This window comes from Prosopis cineraria, unplaced genomic scaffold (genome assembly GCF_029017545.1).
Source record: "Prosopis cineraria cultivar Desert tree isolate PC_DT_omini unplaced genomic scaffold, ASM2901754v1 PC1, whole genome shotgun sequence".
Classification (NCBI taxonomy): domain Eukaryota; kingdom Viridiplantae; phylum Streptophyta; class Magnoliopsida; order Fabales; family Fabaceae; genus Prosopis; species Prosopis cineraria.
The window spans coordinates 27,726,231-27,752,018 of NW_026555332.1; the positions used below are offsets into that span (position 1 = coordinate 27,726,231).

The 25,788-nt window shown below is 33.8% G+C and overlaps 1 protein-coding gene across 4 annotated transcripts; it reads right to left on the bottom strand.

The window, feature by feature from the left end:
- Positions 1-449: 449 nt before the first annotated feature.
- LOC129303585 (protein SPIRAL1-like 2) lies at positions 450-4,339 on the bottom strand. 4 transcript variants are annotated; one of them, XM_054943015.1, is made up of 4 exons: positions 4,182-4,338; positions 3,204-3,309; positions 2,728-3,013; positions 450-813 (listed from the first exon to the last, which is right to left on the bottom strand). In XM_054943015.1, the coding sequence occupies exons 3-4, from the start codon at positions 2,980-2,982 to the stop codon at positions 724-726; spliced, it is 345 nt and encodes a 114-aa protein (XP_054798990.1). In that variant the 5' UTR covers positions 2,983-3,013; positions 3,204-3,309; positions 4,182-4,338; the 3' UTR covers positions 450-723. The 4 variants fall into 4 exon arrangements, with proteins under 4 accessions (XP_054798990.1, XP_054798975.1, XP_054798999.1 ...); XM_054943000.1 differs by lacking the exon at positions 4,182-4,338 and adding an exon at positions 4,032-4,175; XM_054943024.1 differs by lacking the exon at positions 3,204-3,309 and having other exon boundaries at positions 4,182-4,339.
- Positions 4,340-25,788: the final 21,449 nt, after the last annotated feature.

The following is a 25,788-nucleotide window of genomic DNA, read 5'->3' on the forward strand; positions in this document are numbered from 1 at the left end:
ACTAAATGATAAAAAAATATAAAAAAATATTTCCAAAAGTATTTTTATTTTCATGCATATTTTTAAATTTTATTATTCCAATCAAGAATAGTTAAACCATGATGTAACTGCAATTATATAAATCAGTACCTTGATTAGTTCAACATTCAATCAGGTTCTGACAAAATTGCCATTTACCCACTGGAGCCCAAAATGGCCTTTTAAGTGCCAAAGTTTTCTTTATGCAAAAGATACTTAAATCCTGGACACAAAATTTAAGAAAAAGAACTTTCACATATATCATCTTAGGTTAAGAGTATTTTTCAAAGAAAATCAGATTTGTGATATCAGGCGGTGCGGAATGTAACATTTCTCCAAAGTGAAAGTTTCGAAGTTAGCTTATAAATAATATAAACAATAAATTGCATTTATAGACATAAATGAATGATGGTGATGATGATGATGCAACATTGAACAAGGGGATGAATTATGGACCAAATCTAACTCAAGCATGGTCACATTTCGACCAATTCAGTGATACAAAATCTAAAGAGAGAATCAAACCAAAGTACCAAGCCTTTAAATCAACATATTTTGGTCAATCATGCAGAATAACATTGTCAGGGGAACTGGATCAACAGCACAAGGAACAGATAATCCCACTGTTAAATGTAAGATAGACGCTAGGACAGATTGCATGCATCAAGAGCTAGTGTAAAGCCTTTACTCATACAAATGAATCATTCATTTCTCTCCAGGAGGAGGACCACCAAAAAGGTAATCCAGGGAAGATCCACCACCTGGGGCAGCATGAACCTTGGTTGATGGTCGATCCTGCCCCCAAACAGATACCACAATATTAACCATGATATTGATTTGGCATTATAAACATGAATTTGTTTGGCACACAAAATGAAATGAAAAGCAGAAAAAAATGAGTCTACAGATGATAATACTCTCTCCTACTTTCAGAAAAGGATAGAAATACATAGAAACTATTAAGTAATGGTTACAATAACATAATAGATGTTGAATGAAAGGAAAAGGAATCCCTCTTGCTGTCATGGAAAACAGAAATTTTACTCAACCTTAACTCCTAAAATATCATGTCATGCACCTACCTCTTTCGGATGATAAAGCAAATAGAGAGACATTTCTATGTCACGAATGCATGATGCTGACTACCTTTAACCCATGTATAATTATCATAAGTTAAGTAATGACCGTTACTATGGGAAGTTAAAACAGGATATCGGTAAACAATCATACATGGTCCACGATTTTGTGATTTCTTTGCACCAGCATTCCGCGAGGTTATGATGGATCATGAATGAAGCAACATCACCGCCCACATCCAAAAAACTCAACTTCTTATCATGTGATTGGAAAAACAAAAAAAAAAAATCATCTCAGGCCCATCACTTTGATATTTCTTTGCGTAAGGATTCCATTGGGTAATGTTCGATCATGAAACCAGCATCGCAATCCCAAATCCAAAAAAAAAAAATCATTGTTATATATATATCTATATTTTTTTTATTTTGTGTTTTTTTTTGGAATATAGTAAATTATTTGAGAATCTGCTCCAAATGAAATGTAACTGTTTGGAGACTTTCTTTTTATCAATCATTGCTTAAACTTATTTTGGCTACTGTATACACAGCGTTTACAGCGTGCATTGCAATCTATTCTTTACTTAGTCCACAAATCTGATAAGATGTATGATACATGATACAATTCAAATAGAAAATTGATGAACCCATAGCTAATGGGCTCTTATGTATTGAGCTGTACAGAGAGGAAGCCACCAATGCTTACTTCTAATTTTCATATTGAGGACAAGGTGAAGCTTGGAGGGCCAAGGGCCGGGTAATAATGGACCTGTAGCTAGTGGCCTCTTATCTCTTGGGCCAAGGCTAAGCCATACGGAGTGTGTGCAGTTAGAGAGAGGGAGGCTGCGTGTTTTATATATTCGGGAACAGGTGTTGTGGGGTTACACAGAAAAGTGAGTCTTTGTGAGGGAGAGACAAGCCTTATGAAAGCTAGAAAACCAGAGTAGAGTCAGAGTAGAGTATGCGAGAGTTTTATATCACTTTCTCCTATTTTTTTCTTGTAGTTTTTTAACTTTTTTCTGGCTAGACCTATACTCTGCCAGATTTCTATCATTTTCAGCACGGGTTCCATCAAATATTTCCAATTTGCATTTCATATCCCAAATTGATAACAGATAACTTATAACCTCTCCTGTTTTCCAGCAAAGAGAGTGAGTACCTCCAGTAAGTAGGCCGAGAAATCACAGTTGTTTTCAATTGATTAGTTCTACCAGTAACTAATGTTTTTAGGATTTCCCATTTTGCAGTACTATTCAACAACAACAACAACAACAACAAGCCTTTATCCCACTAGGTGGGGTCGGCTACATGAATTGCAAGACGCCATTGTGCTCTATCATTTATCCATTTTGCAGTACTATTGTTATTCTAAAATTTGTCTTAACTTGTTGACACTAGCACAGCACCTTCTTCATTACTTGTTCTCTTTTCAATGAACATAATCAATAAAGGAGTTGTAGCAAAGGAGCTTGCCATCCTCATATCCAACTATAAGGATTGAGAACATGAATAACCTCAGAATTTCCTAGGCTAAGGGAAAGAGCAACAATATATGGAATAATACTAACAAACTAAAGACAGAGAATCATTCACCATGCTTCAAACAAACTAAAGAGAAGGCTTAACAGTACCCTACCGTGATGAAATTGCCACAGTTTTGCCCTTCAGCACGATGGTAATTGTTTGTAAGATGCCCAGGCACTCCAGCAGGAATTTGCTTCTCAGTTGGTGATGCAGCAGCTGCATTTTGTGAACGCCCCTCATTTGTAGGCTGAGCTTGAACTGGTGGAACTTGAACAGGTGCAGCTGGGGCTTTGTCAGGATTCTCCCCACCTCCAAAGAGATATCCCAAAGAACTCTCACCACCACCACTACTAACCCCACGACCCATTTGTTGTTAGTTTGAACTTCAGTGACTAAACCTGCATTGCACAACCTCTCTTAAGAAAAATTTGACCTCCAAGGTATAAAATAATCACTAGATCATGAGCATGACCTATGAATAAACGCAAAATGAGAAAGCAGGCAAAGTCATTAATCATCAGTTCATCATAACAGCAATGCGGTGAGTATCAACGAGAAGTGTAATACTCAAACTACTTGAAGTCTTACAGGAGCTGATAATATTGATTCTTTAATGCCTCAACACCATCCACTTAGGAAATTGCAGGCAGATATTTAACAAATAGTCCAAACTCCGAATGGACAAGTTGATTACCTGTCAATGACGAGGATAAATAACTCTTAACTTTGAAAGCATATCAGATAATATGCCGGGCATGCCACTAATAGCGTGGAAAAAGAATAACAACGTCATAGAAACAAACTGCAGAGAATGAGGTGAAAATGGTACGCAATCCACAATTTCTTTTATGAATTAATTCCACTCATTATCGTCATGCATTTCTTGAAATAGTTTCTTTCTATGACGATGTCCCTTAGAATAAAACTAGTACAACCCAACTATCCAATTGCAAGATTAATGCTGGTCAGAAAAAAACTGAAGATCCAGTTTGAAATCCTCATTTAGATATAACCAAGGTGCATTTCAATCCACTGATGCAAGTAAAACTTCGACATGAATTTTCTAATTCCCGCCCAGTACCCACGAGAATAAAATAGGCCATCAATTGAAATCAGGTGCCAAAGCTTAGACCAAGTGACTCAAGGTACAAGTCTAGAACTTTAAGACACAGACAGCACATGAAAAACAGCCATCCCAGAATCAGATCAAAGCCGAGAAAAATCATGCTCCCGAACAATTATCATTCAAGAAAACCAGGAAAACTCAAAAGGGTAATGAAAATTTTTTTGACGGACATTGTGCATCGTTGACAAAGCGGAAAGAATTACAATCCAAAGATTGAAATGGTTTGCTTATGGCATGAATCAAAAGGCGATATCACGAAATCGAAGATATGGGATTTCCCTAATCCATACCTTCGATTCCCAGAACCCAATCCACAGAGTAGCGAGAGGCGAGGAGGCACAGCCACAGGTCCAGTCACCAAAGTGAAATATTATAAACACAGTTTAGAAAGTATCATAAGCAAGAGAGATTTAAAACTTGAAAAATGAGGAGAGCTCAACCGTCAAATCAAACCCAAAAGAGTAATGATATCTCTTTTTTAATGATTTTGATTCCCTTCGTTTGCCTAGGCTTTGGCTTTCGGTGACATTGATTGACACGGTCAAGGGGGTGAGCTGGCTCTTTGGCTTTGGTTCAAAAGAATGGCGCACCGTACCAATGGGTGGCAAATCGTAGAGCTAATTTAACGGGCCGACCGTCGGTGCTGCCCGGTGACCGTCGGTATGGGGTTGGGTGTAGATGTGAGGATTGTTTAAAATTGTTTTTATTTTATTATTTTAAAAATTAATATTTTATAAAACATATTTTAAAAATAAAAAATAATAAAAATATGTACTTTTTTCTTTTCTTTTATTTTTTAAAACAATAATTTTAAAACATTTAAAATTTATTTTTATTTTTTTATTCTTTAAAATCATATTTTATTTTTATATTTTTTAAAATATTTTTTAAAAACACATTATTAAATAAAATTTTTTTTATTTTTTTATCTTAGAAAACAGAAAACTATTAATTTTAAATTTACCAATGAAAATAAAAGGTGTATATCTTATATATGTCATTTTGTAAAATTAATTTTAAGTTTACCAATGAAAATAAAAGGTTTATATATAAGATAGTTAAATCATCAAAATATATATATATATATATATTCTATGTATATGTGTGAGGGAAAATCGCATCGAATGATCAAACAAGGACATTTATTTAAAAAAATAAACAATTTTGAATATCAAAACATTTAAATATAATTAAAATTCGTTGGTTGGCCAAAAAAAAATCCTGATATACTCTTTTGAAAAAAAAAAATAATAATAATCATTTCACCCCCATCAGTCACTAAATCACTGCAACCGACAATCAAAGCTTCAGTCTGGCTGTCAGATCGCTACCGCTGGACCACCAGTGGCCGGCGACAAATAAATTTTTATGGTGACAAAAAGGAATTTGAACTTACAATTTATCAAAAGGATAACAATGACTCTTAATTATATATGACAAACAATTAGACTCCTTCCAAATATTTTTAATTAAATATTATTTTTAATAAAATAATTACTTATTTTTAAATTAATTTTTTTATATTTATTTTTATTTAATAGAGTCTTTTAAAAAAATATAACTTTACATCATTGCATTTTTTTATATTTTGTTATTAGTCCATGTATTTTTTTTTTTTGTCCTTACACTTTTATTTTTTATTGTTTTATATCCTTTCATAGACAAAGTATAGGGACCTTGAAGAGATCTAAAATAATGAAAAACAAAAATACAAGGACTAAAAATACAAAAAAGTACAAGGACCAATAACAAAACGTGAGCAAAGTACAGAAACTTAAAATTATATTTTCCTTGTTTAACCTTATAATAAATATAAAATAATTTATTCAATAAAGATATTTTAAAAAATTATCATGCATGTGATATAGGTTATACAATATGTTGTGGTATAAATTCATATTTTTAAACATCCTACTCTATTGACTTGTTTAGAATTTTACTTGTTAATTTATAGTACAAACTATCTTGATTACTGGGACTCTGCTTGACTTTTTACAAATCTGGAGATGGAAAGAAGGCAAGGGAAAAAGCTAAGCAAAGAGTAGCAAGCCTACTTGATTGTAAAGCCTTTATGTTTTAGGTTATGATAGATGAATATATATAAAGTTAAGGTTGTCAACTATAAATCTATATGTGATTTTGGACTATGCTTATATGATATATTTTGATATTTTAGCCTAAGTGTATGCTTGTATATCTTTGGAATATATATAAAAGGGCTGAAATATTAGTATAAGCATATATTTTTTAGTGTATATATGTATGGATAATTGCGTTTGTAATGAAAATTGGGGTATTTTAGCTGATTAGGTATGCTTGTTGGAACATGAAGGGAATAGGCCAATTGAATTTACAAGTGTAGGGTTATATTTATATGTGCTGTGTTGAGATGATTTGACCTAAAAAATGTGTAACATCTTATTTTTATTTAAGAATTTATTTCAAAAAATTATAAGATTAAGTTTTTATTTAGTAATTTAATTTAAAGAAATTATAAGTTTAATTAATAATTAAATTATGTTTTGAGAAAAATTAAGGTTAATGAGTTTGAGCACCTTTTTTATGTGGAGAAAGGCCTAATACTAAAACCTATGATGGGTTTCACTAAGTAAAGAAGAGAGGAGTCAAATTAGGTCATAAGAAAAATATTATATCCAGGATTAATTACAACCATTCGAGAGAGAAACGAAGATAAAACTATTTTCACATGTATATAAAATGGTTTTGATAAACCAACCTTTACAAATTTATTCAACGTTAGATCGAGCTTACATTTAGTCATAAGGTTCATAACATTCGGCTAATCTTTTTCAATGGTTGGATCATTGATTGTTTCCTGATTAGAGAGTCATTAACCTCATCATTCATAATAACTGTTTTTGTATCTTTACATAGTAGTCTCAATAAATTGAAATTTTTGAATTTGTTTACCATTGTATCAACCTTAAATTTGGTCATTAGGTTTGTAAAATCTATTTTATTCTTTTCAATAGTTGGATTATTGATTAGTCACCTGATTAGAGTTATTAACTTTATCGTTCATAACAGCTATTTTTGCATTGTCACAAAATAATCTCGATAACTTTTCATTTTGTGAATTTGTTCACCATTGGATTTATCTAAAATTTAGTTAGTAAATTCTTGACATCTAACTTAGTATTTTCAATAATTAGATCTTTGATTCATTTCATTATGTGAAATTTATTAACTTCATCTTTCATATGAGATTTAATCTTAAACCTAAAACCTAATAAAGAATCCTCATGGTTAAATAATCAACTATGGAGACTTACAGTGGGTTTAATTAGACTTTTGGGGGTCTAATGAATTTAACAAAGTTAATGAAAACTTTAAACTATTTAATGGAATAAGTTTAGAGTGTTATGTTAGGTCACAGGCAACGTTTGGCATATACCGATGTATGGTAATAACAAACTCTATGATGTTAATATGTGGATTAATATTTTGTGGTTGTTATGAGTGATGGGAGACCTTGTGGAAGTATGCTTTGAGTACCATTTTGATTGACTCAAGAGATAGAGGCAATCGGGAGCCTAAACTCCCTCACATATTAATTCTAGTATTTATTGTATTTTTTTATAAATAATGTTCTTGAGGAAAAAGGTGTAAGCATGATATATATATATATATATATATGAATGTGAAAAAGATACCTATATATGTGATTTATGCATTGCAAGCTTGAGTAATGAATTTAAGTATTGAATGTGATATATTATGATTTATTGTGTAATTTTGAATTATTGTGGAATCATGAATTATTACTATTGTTGAATTATGAATTATTGAAAAATATGTTATTTGTATACGTGGTAAAAATGTTGAGAATATGAGACTTGCATGATCATAAATGTAATGTATATGTGTAACATAGATGGGTGGGAGTTCACCTTGTGATCTGGGAGAGTATATTTAAGTCCGCATGGCATGACAATACTTGGGTAGCACCCAGAGCTATTTAGCTATGGTATTGACTCCGATAAAGGTTAGTGTGGTTCCAACTTAGTCAATAATACTCACTCTGGGAGTAAGTATGTGTAGCAACAATTATATGACACTATAATACCCTTAATGACATTACTAAACAACCTTTCATGCAATTACTAATCAAATAAAACATATTTGTAAGCTTTAGGATGCCAATATAAAACTTTTGAAAAGCTCATTATAGAAACCATTTATGTAACATCCTAAAAATTTTAAGACTCAAATTTATTTAAAAAAATAAATAAAAATAAAATAAAATATCTATAATTAAATTAAAATTTAGAATAATTTAATAGAGGCCCAGAGTTTGAATTTTACTAAGAAAAAGTTTGGTTTTATTTGATTTTTAACTATGGGAAAAATTACCAAAGTTGACCCGGGCTTTTGTGCAATAATAAAAAATGTTGGGCCCTTTCTTGTAATTTTCCCCAAACTTTTTGACCAGCAATTTAAAGACCAAAATTGATGCAGAAACGCAGAAATTGAGTTGGAAAGGAAAGGAAAGGAAACGTATGAGAGGGAGAGAGGAAGAAGAGAAGAGAAAGGGAGGGAGTTAGGCTTGGATCTAGAAGTCTTTGCGACCGTTGTGAGCTCGGCTACACGATAGGTAAACTCCCTACTTCAATCCTCTTCTCTTTCTCTTGATTTTCTTCAATTTTTGGAAGAAAAAATTTTTGGATTTTGATCCCAAAGGCTTTATTCTTGTAAGCTTTTGTTTCTTTGGATTCTAGGGAGCATGTTTTGAGTTTCTATATAGTGATCTAATGTTTTGAGTGAATAATTGGATGAAAAGAGGTGTTTTGGGCACAAAATAAACTTTGAGAAATTAGGTTTTTGCTCCTCAATGATTTAAGCCTATTGATTTAGTTATAATTTTGCTATTTAAGCCCAATAAGATTTAAATTAAGGTTTGGTTTTCATTATAAGGGCTAATGGTGAAAGTTGGTGGCACTAAGTAAAGGTTTTTAATTGATTAAAAAAATTATATAAATTGAAAATTAGCCTAGTGATGGCTAATAAATGGTTTTGGTGGTTAAGTGATACTATGTGAATGGTTGGTTCAATATATGGACCATTAGGGTGGAGTATGACTCATTGACCTAAGTTGTGTGGTATAAGTTATAGTCTTCATTAATGCTATTTGTCATGATAAGTGATGTGGATCACTTATATGTTGTAGAAAATTGTTGGTGGAACTTATTGAGAAGTAAGGAACAAGCCGAGCCCTATTTTGTACAAAGGGAACCCTTTTGGTACCAAAGGGTTGAGGTAACAGGGGAATTTATATTTCTTATTACTTTGTTTTAGCTATTTTTGAATAAATATTACTAGTTATCATGCATTACATGTTTTAAAAGATTAAATGTGCTTTATAAGGGGTTATGGGGTACTACTTTGATTATAGTGCAAATATGTTTTCTAATTGTTTAATAACAATGTTTTTATGGAAATGAGATTTATAAATATTATACTACTTTAGAGTGTTGAATGGTCAATACTCAGGAAAGGTAGACAAGAGTAAAAGGCATGATCTCGGTGGGAGTTCACCAATGAGAAGGTGTGGATTTTTGATATTCTATGGCACACTGTCAGTACTCAGTGTTGTCTTACGTATTGTGGGCTCAGTGCACTAAAGTGGTTAGTGTATTGAGTGTTCGACACCTCTCAGTGGGGGAGGGAATCCGATATATGAAGTATGAGGTTGAGTGCCTAGGCCAAGGTAGCCCTCACATGGAGAGTAAGTCGGGCTGGCTCTGGGAGGGAGTTAGCTTTGACTGCTCAGGATTCACGTCGAAGGGGCATAGGCGGTTCGGTGGATTAGATCATGCCTTAGATTATGTTTTGTGCCTGTAGAGGTACAAGTAGGTATAAGGTTTACCTGCGAGTTAAAGAGTGCCAGGGGGCATTCTGTTGGTCATGAAAGGCCATACCGGCCTAGGTCATGCATTTATGCATTTTAAATGGCTAAATTATATACTATGTTGAATTTATTATTCGTTTATTTGATTATGGCTTACTTTGTAATAATCAATATAAATTTCGCTGTTACTGAGACTGTGGTTGTCTCACCCCTTTCTTTTCAATATTCTAGGTCCAGGCGAAGGATCCAGTGGTGGACAGGGAAAGGAGCAAAGCTAGAGGTTTGCTTGTGATTTGTAAAGAACTGCAACCCCTTTCTTTTGAGCAAATATATTGTAATGTATTTAAGATTAGGGTGCCAGTAGGATATGATTATGTGTGTGTGTGTGAATATGTGTGGATTGTGTGCTTGTGTATGAATTTTTGTCTGTTTGCAGACTTGTGGCTAGGAAACTTGGTTATGGTGTGTGGTTTTGATGGATTTACTTAGTAGACCAAGTTTCTATTACAAGCATATCTTTATTTTGATATATATGTGATTTTATAAGCAAATGCAAAGTGGTTGCATTGCAAATGGTGTGCTATGGGAAAACATACAGCTTGGATAGAGAGAGTGGGTGCGTGGGCCCCACAAGGAGCTCTGAGCCAAGTGAAAATGTTTAGCATATGTATTTATATAAATACATGGTATTTGGATTGATTTGTGACCACTCTTGTATGATTTGTGCATTTTGGGGGTTTAGGGTCCATTTTGGGAAATGGCACCCGGGTGGTCAAATTTTGATGTATGGGAGTTTTCCATCATTTGAATGTTCTATCAAGTGTTTTTAATCTTATTTGACGTGTCCAAAGTGTTTCCACAGGTTTGTGACCATTAGGATGGGATTTGGACAATTTTGAAAATGGTTTTTACCAAAAAGCTGCACTTTTGCATCCGGGTATCCAAATCTTAATCCGACCGTTGAATTTCTCTAAAATTTGGGTCACAAGTAAAACCTTTTATAAGCTTCGTGTGGACTTTGGAATCACGTCAATCGGATATTGGACGGAGAAACGACGTGCTCCGGAATTTGGTCTGGAGGTGCTGTCATGACAGCATTAAATTGCTGTCATGACAACTACAGTATTGATTTTATAACCTACACAAAATTCAATCCGTCCGTTGGATCTTTTCAAAATTTAGTATGCTAATAGTATTCTTTAAAAGTGACATGTGGGCTTTGAAATCACTCCGATCGGAGGTCAGATGATGAAATGGTGCACTCCGGAAGTTGGTCCGGAAGTGCTGTCATGACAGCTTTTTAGCTGTCATGACAGCAAAAAATAATCAAATTTTTAACATGTCTAATTTTAAATCCGACCGTTGGATCTTTTTGAAATTTGGTATACTTATAGTACCCTTTGAATGTGACGTGTGAGCTTTAAAATCACTTTGATCGGAGGTCGGATGGCGGAACGACGCCTCCCAGAAGTTGACTCGGGAGGGTTGTCATGACAGCAATTTAAATGCTGTCATGACAGTATCTTTTTATTTCTCTTTCGTCTAACTTGCTTCCGTGCGCTATAGTTAGAACCTATAATTTTTTTTAAGGTTTTAAATGTTTACTTTGCAATCGTATATTTGCTTAGTGATTTAAATGGTTTGTTTCCTAAGTTGGTTTTAGGATTAACTCCTTAACCACACTTAGTTTATTTGAATTGTGTGATTTTTGGATAACACTCGAGGCAAGTGTTACAATTTACGTTATTCAAAATAGCACACAACGAAAGTACTAAACATAAAACCCATCAAATAATAGCTCAAAACATCATAATTCATAGAAAAAGTAGGCCATGCGCCACAGCTCATGCCACATGCATTGTAGCATGTGGCACAGAGACTTTAGCTACATGCTCTATGCCATGCGCTACGACATGTTATCCTTCATTGACACATGCATCATGGCACACATACCAAAATCTAATGTCAAATTGTAGATTTTGATATGAACTTCCTATACTATTTTCTCCTCTCTTAAGGATAAAAATAAGAAACACAAAGAAAATCAGGGAAAGAGTTGTATAATGAACAATTGTAAGTTGTCATATCTCTAAATGAATGCATTAAACAATCTAACAATCAGGTCTTGAAACTTAAAAAATTGATACCAAAATGTGAACTCTTCTTATATCCACCAGATACAAAAGAAGATTAACTAAATCTGTAATGGCTTAAAGTTTTAAGTATAGATTTAAAATTTATGATAAGGTATTTTAAATATGTTTTCATTAATTTTGGGGTAAATATAACAAGAAAGATGTGGTGGCTTAGTAGAAATTCTCTCAGTGTCTACCCTCTAGAGTTGGATTCAAATCCTCAAGGAAAAATGGATGTAATAACCCAAAAAATAGTAATAATTTAAAATTTATGTTAAGGTATGTTAATTAGATTTTTATATATTTAGGGGTTAATTTGCCAAAGTAAACTAATGTCTTGGTGGTGAGCATTATTGAGTTCAAATTTAAATTTTCAGGTTTGATTCCTTTGGATGCTAGTGGGTTTAATTTTTTTCTTTTCTTTTTACTTTTTAGAATAATGTAAAATTACCCTTTTGTCCTTGGGTCCATTAGATTTTTAACTTCCTTCTTCCTAATTATATTTTAGCATTTTTGGCTTCATTTGAGACAAGACTAGAGCTCATCCAGAACCTTCACTATTGTGCTCCAGTTTTTGATCTCTTCATTGGTCATGCTTGCCATCATCATCAAAGTGGAGCTATGCCATTTGTAACATCCTGAGTTTTAATTCCCTGATTAATTAAACCTAATTAGGGAGCCATCTCTGAGTGAGGGAGGACCTCTCTGTGCCATGCGTTGTGGCGCATTGTGCGTCTGTCGCAATGCATGACCATTTTCTACACTTTAGTAGACACGAAATGAGACAAGAAAAAGAAAGAAAAGAAAGGAGAGAAAGGAAAGGCGTGCCAATGTTCTGCTAAGGTTTGCTTGGGGACTACTTTGAGAGTATTTTGAAGGCTACAAACACCCAAGGTAAGTATCATACTCATTAATCTTCCCTTTTCTTCCACATTTATGAGTTTATGATTAGGGTTCGATAGTGAAAGTTGGATTTCGGTCCATATAGGTTATGAGTCTAAATTTTTAAAATGGAGTTAATGGGGGTAGATTAAAGTATTTAAACTTAAGTACGATGAGTTTTGGTGTCTTTGGTTGTTGGGCACCATTAATATTCAAAAATCCTATTTATTATAAGTGGTTGGAAGTTTGTGATGCTATTAATGGGGATTTAATAGCTCATTAATGCTATTGAAGGCTGAAGATAATTATTAAATCCAATGGTTAGACTCTACCTCTTGTAAAGTGAAGGTTTGGGCAATTTAGAAGTAGAGATTGAGGGTTTAAATGTTAGAGTTTGTTATGTTGATGGAATTCAACTTGGTTGATTGTAGTTTTAGTTCTTGGTCACTATTAGAGTGGAAATTCAAACTTGGAAGCTAATTAATTGAGGGGCAAACCTTTGATCTCAAAGGTTTGAGGTAATTGAGGGAAAACTCTACTTTGGGTAGTTGTATGTTAATTAATTGTTAATTGATGTTGAATGCGAATGGTGAATGTTACATGCATGAGATTGATTTTTATGTAAAATTATATATTAGTTTTCAATGAGTGTGTGAAAATTTGATTGAGCACAATGCTATTTTGGCTTGAAATGCAAAATGCAAAGTCAAAAGGATTGTACTATGAAAATGCTTATGTTTTGAAAAATGAATGCGATGATGAGTAGAGATATTTGTGTGTTAGTCATGATATGAATTTGAGAAAATGATGAGGATATACACTTAAGTAGTGCAAGGTTATGAGCCTAATGTGGTTGTTGTAATAGCAAGTAAATAAAAGCAAAAAAGTAAACTCAAGTGAGTAATGATTATGGCATGATCAGTGGCGGGAGTTCACCTAGGGATTTGGGAGTAGAGAAAATCCATATAGTAATTAGGTTGCCCTCCGGTGCATGGGGGCTATAGCCTTGTCCCACTATTTGTCGAGGGGTTGTCCCATAATTTGTCGAGAGACTAGAACCTAGCTATCTCCACCAGTTCAATGAGGAGAATAGTCTAGGGTATGAGACACTCTAAGGATTCAAGAACGGGGCAAGTCGTGGTTCGAGAGTGAGTCCTATGATCTTTGGCCAGGTCACACCTCATAATTGGTGAGATTGGATAGTCCAGTCATAGGACGGAGCCCTAATCAGTGTTATAGTCTACAGTTTCAGTCTGAGAAAATAAGGAGGATATAAGGTTGATTGATCATTGCCTAAGTAAATATATGACGTGTGTAACATCTCAAAATTTTAAGACTCAGATTTATTAAAAAAATAATAAAATATCTATAATTAAATTAAAATTTAGAAAAATTTGATAGAGGTCCAAAGTTTGAATTTTTCTAAGCAAAAGTTAGGTTTTATTTTATTTTTAACTATGAGAAAATTTACTAAAGTTGACCCAAGCTTTTGTGCTATAATAAAAAATGTTGGGCCCTTTCTTGTAATTTTTTCCTAAGTTTTATATCAGTATTTTAAAGGGAAAACAGACGCAGAAATGCAGAAATGAAACAAGGAAAAGAAAGGAAACGCATGAGAGGGAGAGAGGAAGAGGAGAAAAGAAAGAGAGGGAGTTAGGCTTGGATCTATGAGACTTTACGATTGTTGCGAGCTCGGCTACACGATAGGTAAACTCCCTACTTCAATCTTCTTCCCTTCCTCTTGATTTTCTTCAATTTTTAGAAGAGGGAATTTCTGAATTTTGATCCTAAAGGCTTTATTCTTATAAGTTTTTATTTCTTTGGATCCTAAGGAGGATGTTTTGAGTTTCTATATAGTGATCTAATGTTTTGAGTGGATAATTAGATGAAAAGAGGTGCTTTGGGCACAAATTAAACCCTGAGAGATTGGGTTTTGCTCCTCAATGGTTTAAGCCTATTGATTTAGTTATAATTTTCTATTTGAATCCAATAAGATTTAAATTAAGGTTTAGTTTTCATTATAAGGGCTAATGGTGAAAGTTGGTGACACTAAATGAAGGTTTTTAATTGATTAAAAATTATATAAATTGGAAATTAGCCTAGTGATGGCTAATAAATGGTTTTGGTAGTTAAGTAGTATTATGTGAATGGTTAGTTTAATATATGGACCATTAGGATGGATTATGACTCATTGACTCAAGTTGCGTGGTATGAGTTATAGTCTTCATTAATGCTATTTGTTATGATAAGTGATATGAATCACTTATATGTTGTACGGATTGTTAGTGGAATTTGCTCAGAAGTTATGGAACAAGCTGAGTCCTATTTTGTACAAGAGGAACTCTTTTGGTACTAAAGGGTTGAGGTAACAGGGGAATTTATATTTCTTATTACTTTGTTTTAGTTATTTTTGAATAAATATTACTAGCTATCATGCATTACATGTTTTAAAAGATTAAATGTACTTTATAAGGGGTTATAGGGTACTACTTTAATTATAGTGCAAATATGTTTTTTCTAATTGTTTAACAATAATGTTTTTATGGAAACGAGATGTGTTTGCATGTATTGTAATCATAAAGAATAGAAGTTGTACTTAAGGAAGTGCAATTAAGTAAGGTGCCTTAGATAGGCTAAGGAACCGTTTAAGCGAGGTTTATAAATATTATACTACCTTAGAGTGTTGAAGTGGTCAATACTTGGGAAAGGTAGACACAAATAAAAGGCATGATTTCGGTGGTAGTTCACCAATGAGAAGGTGTGGACTTTTGATATTCTGTGGCACATTGCCAGTACTCAGTGTTGCTTTACGTATTGTAGACTCAGTGTACTATGGATAGTGTATTGAGTATTCGACACCTCTCAGTGAGAGAGGGAATCCGACATATGAAGTGTAAGGTTGAGTGTCTAGGCTAAGGTAGCCCTCACATGGAGAGTAAGTCTGGCTGGCTCTGAGAGGGAGTTAACTTTGATTGGTTAGGATTCACGTTGAAGGGGCATAGGCGGTTCGGTGAATTAGATCATGCCTTAGATTATGTTTTGTGCCTGTGAAGGTACGAGTGAGTATAAGGTTTACTTGTGAGTTAAAGAGTGTCAAGGGGCATTATGTTGGTCATGAAAGGCCATACCGGCCTATGTCATGTATTCATGTATTTTAAATGGCTAAATTATATACTATGTTGAATTTATTATTCGTTTATTCGATTATGGCTTACTTTCTAATAATCAATATAAATTTCTCTGTTACTGATATTGTGGTTGTCTCACCCCTTTCTTTTCAATATTTTCAGATCCAGGCGAAGGAACCAGTTGAGGACGGGGGAAGGAGCATAGCTAGGGGTTGTTTATTAATTGTAAAGAATTGCAACCCCTTTCTTTTGAGCAAATCTATTGTAATGTATTTAGAATTAGGGTGCCAGTAGGATGTGATTATGTATATGTGTCTGAGTATGTGTGGATTGTATGGCTTGTGTATAAATTTTTCTTTGCTTGTAGACTTGTGGCTAGAAAATTTGGCTATGGTGTGTGGTTTTGATAGATTTATTTAGTAGACCAAGTTTTCACAACAAGTAAATATTTATTTTGGTATATATGTGATTCAACAAGCAAATGCAAAGTGGTTGCATTGCAAATGGTGTGTTATGGGCAAACATACACCTTGGATAGAGAGAGTGGGTACGTGGGCCCCACAGAGATCTTTGAACATAGTGAAAATGTTTAGCGTGTATATTTATATATGTATATGATATTTGAAATAGCTTTTAGCAACTCTTGTGTGATTTGTGCATTTTAGGGGTTTAGGGTCCATTTTAGGAAATGGCACCCGGGTGGTCAAATTTTAGTATAAAAGGATTTTTCTATCATTTAAATGTTCTATCAGGTGTTTTTAGCCCTATTTGATGTGTCCAAAGTGTTCCCACAAGTTTGTGACCATTAGGATGAGATTTAGACAATTTTGAAAATGGTTTTTACCAAAAAACTATACTTTTGTATCTGGGTGTCCAAATCTTAATCCAACTGTTGGATTCCTCTAAAATTTGGGTCACAAGTAAAACCTTTTATAATCTTCATATGGGCTTTGGAATCATGTCAATTGGATACCGGACAGAGAAACGGCGCACTCTAAAATTTGGTCCGGAGGAGCTGTCATGATAGCAAAAGTGCTGTCATGACAGCAACAGTAATGATGTTGCAACATGCACAAAATTCAATCCATTCGTTAAATCTTTTCAAAATTTGGTATGCTAATAGTACTATTTAAAAGTGACATGTGGGCTTTAGAATCGCTCCGATTGAAGGTTGGATGATAAAATGGTGCACTCCGGAAGTTAGTCCGGAGGTGTTGTCATGATAGCTTTGACAGCAAAAATGACCAAACTTTTAACATGTCTAATTTTTAATTCAACCGTTGGATCTTTTTGAAATTTAGTACACTTATAGTAACCTTTGAATGTGACGTGTAAGCTTTAAAATCACTTCAATCGGAGGTCGAATGGTGGAATAAAACCTCTTAGAAGTTGGCCCTGGAGGGCTATCATGACATCAATTTAATGCTGTCATAACAGCATCTTTTTATTCCACTTTCATCTAGCTTGCTTCTGTACACTATAAGTAGAACCTATAAATTTTTTTTAAAAGGTTTTAAATGATTTATTTCTTAACTTGGTTAGAAGATCAACTACTTAACCACACTTAATTTATTTAAATTATGTGATTTTTGGACAACACTCGGGAAAGTGTTACAACGTGTCACACATGCTAAGTGGTGGCAGGTCACGAGAGTAAGGGTCATGTCACATATCTAAGAATTTGGTGACAATGCACCTAGTTACGTGAGTTAAAGATGCTATATAATGATAAGGTAAATTATGATATATGTGAGTTTGATTTACATATTTGCTCTCCTTGTGTATGTACTTATTTTATAATTGATATATAACTACATAGGGTAAGGTTAACTTTAGTTACTGAGTAGCTAGACTCACCCCTCTTATTTAATACTTTTCAAACTCTAGCTCTGGTGTAAAGAGGGAGAAGACCAAAGAGGCGGGGAATTAGCATATTCCTACAGTATGCCTCTAGTTTAGCTTTAATTGTGTAATAGTATATGGCTTGCCAATTATAGGATGCAAATTACCTTACTTGTACTATTTTGGTTGTTGAAAATGTTAGAATTGTATTTTGGGCCCTTAACCTTTGTGTATGTTTTCATATATATGTTGATAAGGTCAAAATACTAGTGCAAGTGTAGAAAGGAAGTTTTGAGCATGTTTTGAATGATTTGAGTTAAATGCAATACTAATTTACTTCCCCCTTTATTTTTGTTAAATTAGGGTTGAGGAGTGAATTTTAGTTATAATGATATTTTGGTGCTTATGACATGTTGTCCTGGTAGTCCTAGGTCCATGGGACATGGTCCAAGTGTTAGGAAAAGTTTTTGGCACTTGTTGAGGTTTTGGACACCCATTTTATATAAAAGTGTTAAAAAGTGGTCAAATTGTATTTGGATGTCCAACTTTCTAGTGTGACTTGTTTTAAAAGTGAAACCTATACCATTAGCTAGTTCATGTAAAGAACTTTTTGTAGACACTTAAATCACGTCATTCAGATGTCGGATGGAGAATCGAGGTGATTCAAAAGTTGCCCCAATTTTGCTATCAAATGATAGCAAAACTAGTGACATTTCGTGCAACACGCTATAGCGCATGGCGCTTGAGCCGCAACGCGTGGCACAGAAAGCAACATGCCGTGACATAGAGTGCGTCCGCGGCGATGCATTACTCTGTATTTCAGTAGATAATTTGTTTTCAACCATTTTCGACTTCTTTCACTCCACTAAGGTATCCCATACTTTCGAAACTTATTTTTACTTTGATATGAAAGGTTTTGATCAATTTTAACTTGTTTCTACTTAGAAAACTTGGGATCCTTTCCTTTTGGATTAAACCTTTGGTAATCACTTTTCAGAGCTAATCCCTCAATTACTATGAGCCTTATTCATTAAGTATGTTTAGTGAAGTGAGAATGTTACACCATTCTTGTCCCACAAGGCTTACAAGTTCTTCTTTCCTTTCTACTTGAAATTGTAGAGATTTCCCTGCCTCTGTCCATGTGATCTTGCAAGAATTCAAGCCTTCCTCTCCCATCACCTTTGTCTCTCCCTATCCAAGGTTGGTAATTGAAGGAAAATGCTAAAATCCTTCTCCTTTGAAGGTGCTGTGGTGCGTGTGCATCAAGTTTCTCTCTCCCCTGGTCTTCATCATGAATTTCTCCTCTTCTCCCTCTGTGTGAGCTCCTATGACTTAAAGCATCAGGTCCTTCTTTCCTTCTCCTTCTATTTTCAGCATCATCAGGATATTTGGAAGAGGGGAAATTTGCTTGAGGTGGTAAGAGGTGAATTTTAAATCTTGAGAATACTTTAAGTAAGTGGATAGCATTCTAATTGATTTTTTTTCAATCAAAACTAAAATATTATGTTTTTTTGCAAATCATTTTTAATAGCAATAATGTGATTATTGGATATTTGTTGATTAAAATTATTTTATTTTGAAAAATTATCTTTACCATATTTGAAATGTTATTTGATTAATTAAAACAAGTTTGGACTTTGATAATAAGGCTTTTTTTATTCTATCAAATATTGGATTGAGATAGAAAATGATTCAGGCGAGTTTGACATTGAGAGTGAAAATTTTATTTAATAAGGATTATTTTCTCGCATATTTGAAAATGAGTCTAGAGGGAATTTTATGTAGAACACTAGTTGTTAATAGCAATTCCGTTAGCTCTTGGCGTGCCATAATCAAAGACTAGATAGTTTGATTTTCATAAGCTTTGTTCTAACGTTTGTTATTCATAAGTCTTATACCTATGTTTGATTTCATGGTTTCAAGCTGCGTTTGGTTACTATTACCCTCGTGGATTATGTGTTCACATTTGTTTCATAGCTCAGGCTACGTTTGGTTACTTACCCTTGTGGACTGTATGTCTACATTTGTTTTCATGGCATAAGCCACGTTTAGTTATTTACCCTCATAGACTGTGTGTTACCTATTCTAATAAGTCCCTACAAATATGAATTTGATTACTTGGTGATTTTATATCTTGTTGGATTTAATTAGTAATTTATTTAATATTTATTTATTTCATTTATTTGCTTCTTTAAAAGCAAGTGATAGTGACATTTGATATAAAAATTAAATGATTCAAGATTTTATTTAAAGTTATATACAATTTCTTTTATTTCAAAATTTATTAATTTTTTCTATAAAAATCATTGTCTCTTTAACTTGCATAGTTGCTTCAAATTTCTCTTATTTTATGTTCAATTATTTATTTTTGGGATGTTATTCATTAGAAAATATTTTTAGTCTCAGATAGCTGGGACCTCCATTAGATCATTCAAGGGATTTTGCTGCTGGATTGAAGTTGAGATATTATTTTGGTTAATCTCTATTTTTGATGTAAGAATTTTAATATATATATATATATATATATATTCTACTTTTATAAATAATGTTATAGGTTTTGTATTATAAAATTTTGGGAGATTCCATTCTCAGGGGAGATTTTGTCAAAATTTTTACAAAAATATTAAGGCTTTATTTAAAGGAAAAGTATTTTTAAAATAAAACATTTCTTAAATTAGGCTTCAAGGATGTGTGTTTGGGTGTATATCCCATGTCGATCATTCCCATATTGTTGGGCATGATAAAATTACCACACTTAAATGACCACATTAATCAAAAACTTTATTTGAAAAGCTTGGGCGCAAGACTTATTTTTCAAAATCATCAAAATCACAACACATTTGAGCATTACACAGCGGAAGCAAGTCACATGCATTTATAACGCCAATTACATGCATTAAAAACTACAAAATTAGGTTGGGATATGGGCCGTGTGCTGCGGCATAGAGCCACACGCCCAGTTCTCATTTGTGTCATGTGCCGTGGTGTGACACACCATGCACCATGGCATGCCACTCTAAATTTTCTGCTATCATTTGACAGTATAAATGATGAACATCTAGCATATGCTGTTCTCACATACAATGTCCGATTAGAGTGATTCAAGCACCCACACGATGCTTATCTCATAAGATAGTGGATGAGATAAATCTAGACACAATTTAATGGTCCTATCAAAATTTGGACACCCAGGTGCAAAAAGTTACTTTTTACAAAAATTTCACATACTCAAGCACTCAAATTGACCCCATTGTCTCATTAGAACACATAAGGCCTTCAACTAAGTCCAAAAAGACCTAACATACCAGGTTGACCACAATATATCACATATATACATATATATTGAAATTTAACCCCTTAATGGCCAATTTTCATAATTTGTCATAATTTGGCCCACTTGGCCTTTCTCACCACATATTCACATCTATCCACATTTATAACATAATCACAACTCAATCTTAGCCCCATATTACTCATTTTATCATAATTTCACACATAGGCTAACATTTACTAAAGCTCACTACATTTCCCACCAAAAGAAAAAAAAAACTCAAACATGCATGAAATCTCCTATGGCAACTTATTTATATATACACTCAAGTTTTCGATTCATTACACAATACTCTAAGTTCACACAACTTCAACAACTCTAAGCTGGTCTTGACTCTTTTTCCTTATCCTGCTTACTACTTTGCCCTATAAAAATGTAACTATAGGGGTGATAAAATAATCTTAGTAATGAAATAACTCACTTCTATTAACTATCACATGTAAGTATATGAAATTAAAGCATAATATACCATTTAATATAATATATGTCACATGTTTCATTTCAAATCTCATCAATACAAACCATTACTTCACTTTATTACTTATGTCATCACTTTTGCCACTATAATCACCATTGTTCACCAATTTTTCACTCATAGCATGACCACTACCAATCAAACCTCCAAATCACCCTGATTTAAAACTATAGGCTCACCTTAAACTAATATACAATCTCATTGGCCTTGAGCTCACCTTTAATGGTAGAATCACCTGAACAAAGGTGTTCTATCTCACTTTCAAACTATAGTTTCTTCCAATATACACAATGGGGTGTCGTTGACTCTAACACTATATCACACAGACATTAAGGAGTCCAAATCACTAACACCACATCTCAATAAGCATTAAAGAGATTGTCTTCAACACCATACCTCAAAAGGCACTAAGGAGGCAAAATTCTCCAATACTGCACCCTGTCGAGCACTAAGGAGAATATAGCATATGGTCTTATTACCACATCTTTACTCGACTGAACTCCTACCCCTATGATCATGCTTTTCAAACCATTCATGGGTTTCCAATCACCATTTTACTCACATATACACACACACATACATACACATTTTTATATCAAATTACACAAATTTCATTATTTGTTTAACCAAAATCTATTTCTATGCAGTAAACATTCAATGTTATAAAATATGCTCAGTTCAAAACAATTTCATGTACTGCATAGCATACCCACACATAGTTATAACAAATAGTCAAATAGAGAAAGTTATTTAGTAACCTCAATCCTTTTTGTCAATAGAAAGGTTGTCCGTGCATTTTAATTACCACTATAACTCATCTCAAGCTTCTTTTCTTAACTCAAATGTGCAATATGCCAATCTACATACAATTGGCACAATTTAGTCATTTAGTCTGATTTCACCAAAAGTACATAATTACTATTTATGGCTATATTTAGCCTTCTATTATTTTCTATTTATCCATTCTAAGTCTATTACTACACGATTACCACTTTACACTGGTATCATTTTACTCAAACAAGATTTTCACCCTTAAATCTTAATGAATTAGGGCTAAATTGAGCCTAGGAGTTGAAAGCTCTATTATTCAGCTCTAAACAAGTTGTAAAGCTTTAATTTAACTCCTAAGAACTTTTATTACTATTGGGTAAGAATTAAATGTCTTAAATTTCACCAATTCAATTTCTGTATAACTCATATTTAGAGAAATTTGGGTAGAAGGGAAGGTAAGGGTTGTACATAGCTTACCCGATAAGTTACGGATTAGAAGTTCCTTCCACGACTCCAAAATAGTTTGTCCTATCACACCAGCCCTTCTCCTCTTCTTCCTTCGTGTGTTTTTTGATTTCTTTATCTCAAATTCACCCAAAATTCACATCTTATAGGGTCATTTTTTACTCCATGTGCCGTAGTAGATGCAGCATTAGCCATGGCACGTGGCACAGTAAGAAGAATTCTCATCACGCGTACTTGCTTTGACTTGAAATGCAATCCTCTCACCTATATCTATTTATTTAACATTCCAATGAGTCAAATCATCACAAAATTATCCAAATCTCTAATCCCATACTAATTACCCCTTTACCCCTAATTAACAGCTAATCACAGGATTAAAAAATTAGGATGTTATAGTACCAGCTTGTATAATGCTGCACCAGATGTCTCATGGTGCTAGCCTAACCATATATATTTATTCTCTCACATCTCCACACACACATCCACACATACCTTAGGTAAACTCCTACCCCATATGATTATGATTTTCACACGTATTTCATTACTTTTGCATAATTTATCCCCCACACACATATATGTACATTTATAGAGAGCAATCTAAACTAATGATCCTTAAATTTTCATTTTACATATCAATTTCATGCTCAAACCATTTATAATGCAAAATATGATATATGGTGGTTAATTAGGTGTATTAGGTCTTTTTTTACTTGATTCAAAGCCTAGTGTGGTCTAATGAGAGAAAGGGATCAATTTGAGCGCTTAGGTGTGAAAATTTTTCAAAAAAAATTTCACACCTGGGGTCCAAATTTTGATCAAACTGTTAGATCGTATCTAAACCTATCTCACTAGTTAGCTTATGAGCTAAGCTTCATATAGGCACTTGAATAATTTCGATCAAATATTGTATGTGAAAATAACACATACTAAAAGTTCATTATTTTTTATGTCAAAATGACAGCAAAAATTTGGACATGCACACCGCAGTACATGGTGGCACATATCATAGTGCATGACACAAAATAGGCTAAGCATGTGGCTATGCGCCATATGCTATAGCACACGAATTAATTCCCAACTTGATTTTGTGATGAAAATGCATGCAATTGAGACAAGAGTGCTTATAGGTTACATCCACCATACATTAGATAAATATATGATTTTCTTCCACTATGTATTGCTTTGATTGCATTATGATTTTAATGGTTTGTAAATAAGTCTTGGGCTTAAGCTTTTCAAACAAAATTTAGTTACAGGTTAGTGTTTTTAATGGGGTACTTCTATTAATCTTCTCTTGTATCTGGAGGATATAGAAGGAGGTTATATTTTGGTATCACCTTTTCAAGTTTTGAGACCTGATTATGATTGATGCATTCGTTTAGAAATATGGCAACTTATACTTGCTCATTACATAACTCTTTCCCTAATGTCCTTTGTGTTTCTTATTTTCTTCCTTAGGAAGGGAGAAAATAGAATAATATGAGAGGTACTCAAGTTAGAATTGCTATACCTGGATAGATTGTTGAGGAGGAGCGGGAGCTAAAAGTTCAATCGGTTCAGCAGTAAAAAGATAGACATGATGGGCTGCTTGAGGAGCTCAGGGATATGGTAGTAGATATAAGGCAGACTATAAGGGATCATGACATAATCCTAAGAGGTAGAAAGCAAGAAGAGAGGGTTAAGGCTCAAAAAGTTCCAATGCGTAAGGAAGCACATAGTAGACCTGGACCATCTTAAGGTTCAGGTAATAGACTAGAGATTTCTGGCACTGATCCATCTATTGATCATGCTTGAAAGATGTTTATACAGTTTAACTCATTGACTTTTGATAGTAGTATGAGAGTGGGGGAAGCAGAGCTATAGATGGAGCGACTGGAAATCATCTATGAGGTAGTAATTTACACCCCTGAGCAAAAGGTTATATTGGTCACAATGCAATTAGTGAATGCTGTTAAGAGGTGGTGGGAATCTGTAAGGTTGATTGGTGGTATTTGGTTGAGTTAGAATGGATTCAAGAAGCTTTTCTTTGATTAATATTTTCTAATCTCGTTTAGAACTGAGAAGGAAGAAGAATTTCACTCTTTCAGGCAGGGAGACCAGGATAAGGAAGAATTTATCTAAAGGTTCAATGATTTATCAACTTCCTCCATGTATCTCCATCATAACAGTGATTCAAAGTGGAACACTGAACGGTTACTTGAGAAGATAAGACCTGAGTATCGCTAGCAGATTGCATTATTTGATATAACTACTTATAAAGAGATGTACCATAAGCTGAGAGTAGCAGCTTGATGTAGTAGGGAGGTAGATATTAAGAGGAGGCGAGATGGTATGGGAAGGTTTTCATCTCCTTTAGGTTCAACAGGTAGAATTTTAAAGAGGCTTGGGTTTAGTGCTGGTAGTTATAATTATTTTAGAAGGAGAGGTTTTAGTAGAGATGTCAATCTCAACCGATGAAAAGAGGGTTAATGCAGAGAGGTAAGGGTGTGAAAATTGGGCCTTCACAATCATTGAGGCAAGCATTGAATGTTCTAGTTCTGACTTTGAGTACTGGAAGGACACGCTAGTGCAACATTATGGCAAATCTCATTCAGGAAGATGTTGGGCTTGTTATAAGTATGGCAAGTCGGGGCATATAGCGAGGCAATGCTCGGAAGGTAGAGTTGAGGGAACTAAATAACATTCTATAGTTCCTGATCAAGTGTTTGCAGTTACACAGGAAGAGGCCAGAGCATAACTGAGCTTGATCAGAGATATGATTTCTATATGTGATCACTGAGTAAAGGTATTGTTTGATTCAGGTGCCACACATTCTTTTATGTTTGAGGAGTGTATAGGTAGATTAAATCTATTATTGCAAGAATTTCTTGTTCATTAGAGTGACAATGCTTTTTGGATCATCTAGTATTATAAGTAAAGCTTACCAGGGTATAGAGATTCAATTTGAGGATAAAGTTTTCAAAATCGATTTGATTTATATTCCTAAGAGAGGAATGTATGTGATTATTAGTAGGGATTGGCTAGCAGTAAATAATGCTATGCTTGATTGCGCTAGAAAAGTGGTTTCACTACTAGTGTTATGTGCAATAATGGATTTTTCAAGGCAGCCTAAGTTCCTATTAGTAGTGACCACTGAGAAATTGATCCGG

What these genes read in the sequence shown, in the direction of transcription:
- LOC129303585 (XM_054943024.1), bottom strand. Translation starts at nt 2,982, where the DNA reads ATGGGTCGTGGGGTTAGTAGTGGTGGTGGTGAGAGTTCTTTGGGATAT. An exon ending in ACTGTGGCAATTTCATCACG is followed by an intron (nt 814 to 2,727) that starts GTAGGGTACTGT and finishes GTTTGGGGGCAG; the next exon opens with GATCGACCATCAACCAAGGT.